The following is a 6,923-nucleotide window of genomic DNA, read 5'->3' as shown; positions in this document are numbered from 1 at the left end:
CCCACCCACCTCACCAGGGGTAATTTCACAGAATAATTTCCCATCAGAAAGGTGACACTCTATGTCCCTAAATCCATTTCAAGCAGCCGGTGATCAGACCACCAAGGACTCCACCTTTTTAACCAATTATGACTTCTTGAAGCGTTCACCAACCCAACAGCACTGTCTAAATGCACGTGGCTGGTTGGATCAACCACTGTGACAAACACCATCACTGACAGAAATGGTGGTATGCATGATATTCCCCCTTTCTCATATCCTGAATTGTAATTTCGATTCCTGTCACTGACTTCTCATACTTTATCACCTCCCAATAATTACAGAATAAAGAATAGAAGAAAAAGTAGAATAGTAGAATATTAACAAAAATAGAATAATTTTGAATTTGAGAATGGAAGAGTTGAGGCAACAAGTATTCAACCTAATGAGACATCTTTGTATTGGAGCAGTCATTTTAAATAATATGTTCTTTCATACAACAACATCATAACTTGTTATGTTATAACCTAACTACAGCTGTAGCTGGTTACACAGTGTGTCTTCTGTCCTGTCTTCATCCCCACCCAGTCATGGCAGATGGCCCCGCCCCTTCCTGAGCCTGGTTCTGCTGGAAGTTTCTTTCTGTTAAAAAGGAGTTTTTCCTCCCCACTGTCACCAAGTGCTTACTCATGGGGGGTGGTGATCTGTTTCTTGGAGTTTTCTCTGTATGCATTATTGTGGGGTCTTTACCTTACAATATGAAGCACCTTGAGGTAACTGTTGTTGTGACTTGACGTTGTATGAATCAAATTGAATGGAATTAAATTTGTATTTTTAAATTCAGTAAGTAATGGTGCCCATAACACGTTTTTATTATTAAGGATATTTTTTTTAATAAAGAGAGATTATGAAGCGTAATAATTGTTGTAAATGATGTGTGACAGGGTTGTAACAGCTGTTCTGCTTGGTAAACAGACCTACGGTGATCATGACGCGATGCACTTGTTTTTGTATTTCTTTTTTAATTTGTTCGTTTCTTTTTCATGCCGTTCCTGCAGTTTCTTCAGCTCGTCCTTAAGATGTTGCTCTTTGTGGCTGGACAGGTCATGTAACAGTGTGTAGTCACTTTTTTGCTCTTCGTTCTCCTTCAGGACTTTGCTGTATTCTTGCCTCATTTCCCTGATTTGCTCATCATACTTTTCTATCAAAGCTTCAAAGTCCTTCGTGTATTTCTCTTTGAACTCATTGAGGTCTTCAGCTTGTTTTCTGGCTTCTCCTTCATTTTTCTCTTTTATACCTTTGATTTGTTTCTCATGCTTTTCTTCTAGCTCTTCTCTTTCTCTTTGTTCCTGCTCTCTTCTGATTTTTTCTTCTTCTCTTGTTTTCTTTATGTATCTTTCTTTCTCCTCCTCATATTCTTCTTGGACCTGTAGGAGCATTGCTTGCTCCTTCTCTATTCTCTGCCTGTCTTCTTTGTACTGTTTCTTCCACCACTCTTGTCTCTCCATTTCCCAAGCATACTGTTTCTTTCTCATCTCTTTTCTAGTTTGTTTCAACTTTCTCTCAGTGATTTCTTTGGATTCAGACTCAGATTTTATTTTTTCCTCCAGAGCTTCAAGTTTTTGTTCCCATTCCTGTTGTTGACTGTCCTCCAGTTGTCTCCTCTCTCTGATCAGGATTTCTCTTTTTTCCATTTCTTTTTTTTGGTCTTCCAGCACTTTATTTAATTTTTCTTCCTTTTCTTTGAGTTCTTTTTCTCTCCTTTTTCTCTCTTCTTCAGTTTCAGCTCTCTGTTCTTCAAGTCTTCTTTGCATTTCTTTCATGTCTTCCTCATGTTTCCTTTCAAGTTTTTCTCTTTCTCTCTTCATCTTATCGTCCATCTCCTTCAGGATCCTCTGCATTTCTTTCTGTATCGCAGTTTCAGCCTCTTGCAGCATCTCATTGGTGTAGCAGTTTCCACCATTGTTCTTCACCATGGTGTCAATCTTTGTTATCAGCTCGCTGACTTGTGTACGGTTTTGTTTGTCACGGTTGTTGAACACGTGGTATCTTCCTCCACAGTCAGAGATCAGCTTCCTGAAGGAATTATCACATTTTGTATCAATGTACTCATCAATGGTCAGATCATCAGGTTCCAGATCGTCTCCTTTGGTTAAAAGAATGATGGTGAAGTTTTCTGAATTCTTGCCAAAGAATTCCTTGATCAGTTTCAGTGTCTCCTTCTCCTCTGCTGTGAACCTGCCGATCTGTATCACCAGCAGGAAGACGTGTGGTCCTGGAGCCAGAAGACTGACACATTTCATCAACTCCTCATAAACTTCTTCATTTGACAGAGTTGTGTCAAAGAGACCAGGAGTGTCGACCACAGCAACAGGACGACCGTCCACTTTACCCTGTACTTTCTGACAGTATGTAGTTACTGACTTTTGGGCTGATTCAGCTTTAAACTCTCTCCTTCCTAGAATTGTGTTTCCTGAAGAACTCTTTCCACAGCCAGTCTTTCCTATCAGGACAATCCTGAGAGGCTCTGTGTTCATGTTCTCATCATCACCTGTAAAAGAAGTATGTATGGGGCTAAATTAGACTCAGGAGCTATTTTCTTGATAATGAAATACATAGCAGAGTATCACATTGAGAGAACAGTAAATATCAGTTACAGTTTACTTACCAGTGTCTGTGACCTTTGACCTCCTCTCATTAAGCTCCTCCTGTAGAGAAATTATTTTTGTCTGCTGTTGTGAAATTTGATCCATTTTTCCGAATCCAAATGTTGATGTTGTGTAACAGAATTGTTTGTTTTTGTCTGGTCTCATCTTTTCCACATGATTCAACAGTTCTGGGATCTGCTGTTTGTTCTTGATGTTGAGAACAACATATCGTCCTCTGTAAGTCTGACAGAGCTTCTGAATGTCTGTGTCTTGTCTTACAAAGTTAAAAACAGCTGGATCTGTAGGATCTGAGTCCACAGTGAACAGAATCATGGTGAAGTCATTGACTCGAGAGCTGAATGTGTCCTGGATGGTCTCTAACTCTCCCTTGTCTTCATCAGTGAGGGGAGCCACAGGTAGGACCAGGATGAAGGCACGGACACCCTCAGGATCACAGAGGGAGATACACCTGAGTGATTCCTCCATCACTGCCTGCTGAGGTTTTCCATACAAGGCAGGCAGCTCCACCAGGGAAACCCAACGTCCACACACCTCTCCCTGATGTTTAACACACTCTGATGAGTTGGAGACTGAATGAAGCTCAGTCTGACCTAAAATGGCCTTGGCTGCTGACGTCTTCCCTGCTCCTCTCCTCCCACACAGAACCAGGTTTAAATGTTGTTTCTTGTGCTCAGACACTGATTTTATGGTCTCTTCAGTGACTGTGAGGAATTTTCCTTTGAGGACAATCTGCATGTTCTCAATCTTCTCCATTAACTGTTCCCGATTATTTTCAATCATGTTGTAGTGTCTACCTTTACAGTCTCTGAGGACTGATGTAACAGAATAATTAGTCTCCTCTTTATCTGTGATGATCGCCATGGAGTGTCTAAAGGCATCCTCACCAAGAAAACTCAGGATGAATTTAAGAATTTTTCTCTTCTCTTCAGTGAAATCAGAAGGTTTCACCATCAGCAGCAGAACATTTGGTCCAGGAGGACAGAGACTCACACAGCTCTTCATCTCTTCTCTCGCTGCTTTCAGAGACAGACTTAAGAAGTCAGGAGTTTTCACTACTGTTAATTGTTTTCCTCTCCACTCTCCATGGAAAACTTGCTTGTTTTGAATTAAACTTGAATAATAGGAAGTTTTTTTCTTCACAATAAAGTTACAGAATTCTGTCTTCTTTGCTGAGTTTCCTCCAAACAGCAAAATGCAGAGTCTACGTCCTGTAAAGGAGCAAAGATACAAACAGGAAATTACTCTCAGACTGTCTGACTGATCCTAAAAGCCTTTTGGTCTTTCTTCACTTTTTTCATCTTCAGTAAATACTGCTTCATGTTTTTGGTGGATCGTTCCTTCTGAGCACTTTAGAAAGTGTCTTTATGTTAAAATATCTACAGATAGAGTTTGGGGTTTTTACTTACCAACAGGCTGAGGATAATTCAAAGTAACAGGAGCTTCTTTTCTTTGTTCAGCGCTGGTGTGCTGACAGATCACATGTGTTCCATTGTTCATTTCTACAATGCGTTCCATGTTTTCTAGTAACTCCCAAATGTTGAGGTTTTCAAGCTGCAGTGACTTGTTATTACATCTTTGCATCATTTCCTGTATAGCTGAATAATACATGACCATATACCCTAAACCTAGACGCCTGGGTGGTGATATCAGAACCAGTGAATGATCAAAGGAATGATCACTGAAGAAGTTCAGGACTCTGCAGAGTCTCGTTTTTTGATGCTCAGTGAAGTCTTCAGGCTGTAGAACCAGCAGGAACACATGAGGTCCGGGATCAGAGAGCCTCACACAGTTGTTCACATGTTCCTTTAATTTCTCCTCTGAGATGTTTGGATGAAGCAGATCTGGAGTGTTGATGAGAAATATTTCTTTCCCTTGAATGTGTCCACTGACTCTCACACATCGGTCCAGTTCTTCCTCAGGGTTGAACTTGTTCTCTCCCAGTATAAAGTTCCCCACTGAGCTCCTCTCAGACCAGCTGTTCCCCAGCAGGACAGCTCTGAGCTCAGACACTGAAACGACAGCAAACACAAACACTGAACAAAGAATCTTTCAAAGTTAATACAAGCAGCAACAACATTATATCATAGGTTTGTAAAAATTTGAATGATTTTCCACTTGTAACCACTGAGTTGTAATTATTGAAAAATGTGCAAAAATTGTCATTTTGTTTAAATATGTGTTGTTTTTTCTGGTATTTATGGACCATTACTGAGCCATAGATATATATTCACATGTGAGAATACTACATAAAGTTTGAGAGCTGACCTCTGTTAAAAGCTCAGTTTTAAATCCACAGAATCTGAAGACCAAATTTTTTTTTCTTGTTTGGCACAATTTTATTTCTATAATCTCTTTTGATCATCATTACCACAGGATACATCACAGTTTCAATAAATTGCACCAACTTCATGTCTGTGGCATAGAGCTACATAAACAAACACTGATATCCTGAATGTTTGATCTGTTAACATGAAGTTAAGGAGACATTTGCTGTAACCTCTCCCAGAAATGACCCCAAAAGTTTACATAAAATAGTTTCTTCACTTTTCTATACATTATATGAGCTTTAAATGTAAAGAGAGAAAGCAGAGTCCATGCACTAAGAGGTTTTCATTATTCCAAACAGGCTTCAACTTCCTGCTATATTTTGTCTTCACCTGCTTCTGTCTAATGTTTTCCACCTTAAATTGCCCACTTAAAGTTTGCATTAAACATCTTTTATTTAAAAACTCACTGTAGGGTGGCAGAAATTCGATGCTGTTCCTGCGACGTCTGGGAAAAGTGTCTTGTGGTCCTGCAAAGATAAAGAAATACATAACTCTCCTTTCATTATTATTAGTAGTAGTTTATCCACTGAGACGTGTTATCCTGCAATGACTACATCAGATGGAACAAAGCACTTTTAATGTCAATGACTGACTGTATGAACAGATCACATTAGTTCTGGGAAAGATTATTAAACATGACTGTTAATTTTCAGAAAACACATTCTGTCAAATGTTATTGGTTAAACACATTGTTAAAGTATGTTACATGCAACACAGCATCCTGGTTCAGCAAAGACACTCAGATGAGACCTGCTGTACCATATTAACCTGTAGTCACATCGTTTATCCTCTAATAATCACTTTTTCTTCATTTTTTTCACATTTCTCCAAACAGGAGAAACCAAGAAACAATTAAATTACTGTCAGAAAGTGCTTGTAGAGGGAGGTAACTCACAGGTACTGCATGTAAGTGTGACAAAGTAAGACTCACCAGATGCTGCTGCCATGCTGTCATTCAGCTGCAGAACTCACTGACTGTGGAGTTGAAAAGAAAAAACAACAATGACAGAGAAAACAGTTTGTTTTTCATGTTTGAACCTCTGACATCGAAGGAGTTTTGCACAGACGGTGCTGGATACAGACACTTGGATGGTTTTATGTAAATATTCACAACAAAGCGAACAAAAACTAGTCTTCAGAAGCACGACTGCCTGTAAAACATGGCAGAAAGTCCCTTTCAGACTGTTGTTCACTTTAAGGTGAATGGAAGTACTCTCAATGAATCATATTCGGTTCTTCCAAATGAACTCTCCTTATTTGAGTCAAGAATAAAGTTGGTGGGGTTCAAACTGAAATCCAAAACTTTCCCGTTTGAGTGTCTAGTGAAGATCATCCACCCTTATTTCAGCATTTACTTAGTGGGTTATTCTCAGTTTCATTTGGCCATGTTGCTATCATTAGTTACAAAGAAACCTGATCTACATCTTATATTACAGACTATCTGCGGGTTTTGATTTTTTGATTTTATTGATTAGCATTCAAATATCTCAGTGAAGACAGAACAAAGATCTACCACAAAGCAAGAAAGCATGAGACAAGGCTAATCAAAAGGTATTGGCTGAAGCATTTGCTTATTACGCCAACCCTTTTAACAAAAGATCTTTTTGCATGCAGCTCCTGTACACAGGGCTCGAAGCAAATAAAGATATGACTGTTTTTCAGCAATAAATACTTCATTTGTCAGTGTCTCGAAAAACTCATTTAAAGGATTTGCACATGTCATCATATACCCAACACACATAAGTTCTATAGAGTCTTGCTAATGACCTACTAATGTTCTTCAGGTGTGTTGCAGCAGAGAGACATTTAAAAGTTTCAGGACACCGGCCCTCGAGGACTGGAGTTTGACATCCCTGCCATAGAGCAGAAACCCACCCCAACCCCATCCCCCCTCCTTTGTGGGGTTTTCAGTCTGAGTCTCAGGATGTTTGTGTGTATTACTTCTAGT

The 6,923-nt window shown here is 39.4% G+C and overlaps 1 protein-coding gene across 1 annotated transcript; it reads right to left on the bottom strand.

The window, feature by feature from the left end:
* Nucleotides 1-926: 926 nt before the first annotated feature.
* On the bottom strand, nucleotides 927-5,437 carry LOC146376783 (GTPase IMAP family member 8-like). Its single transcript, XM_084945398.1, has 4 exons — nucleotides 5,383-5,437; nucleotides 4,055-4,657; nucleotides 2,648-3,856; nucleotides 927-2,530 (listed from the first exon to the last, which is right to left on the bottom strand). Coding segments are annotated over exons 1-4 (3,378 nt in total). The 5' UTR covers nucleotides 5,384-5,437; the 3' UTR covers nucleotides 927-965.
* Nucleotides 5,438-6,923: the final 1,486 nt, after the last annotated feature.

Source organism: Perissodus microlepis, chromosome 12, assembly GCF_051167445.1.
Source record: "Perissodus microlepis isolate ML-2025 ecotype Zambia chromosome 12, ASM5116744v1, whole genome shotgun sequence".
Taxonomy (NCBI): domain Eukaryota; kingdom Metazoa; phylum Chordata; class Actinopteri; order Cichliformes; family Cichlidae; genus Perissodus; species Perissodus microlepis.
This window is presented reverse-complemented; position numbering and strand designations above follow the sequence as displayed.

Excerpts from the sequence above, each read along its gene's own strand:
- LOC146376783 (XM_084945398.1), bottom strand. Across the intron at positions 3,857-4,054 it reads GAATTATCCTCAGCCTGTTG|GACGTAGACTCTGCATTTTG; the intron begins GTAAGTAAAAAC and ends GCTCCTTTACAG. Across the intron at positions 2,531-2,647 it reads GTCAAAGGTCACAGACACTG|GTGATGATGAGAACATGAAC; the intron begins GTAAGTAAACTG and ends CTTCTTTTACAG.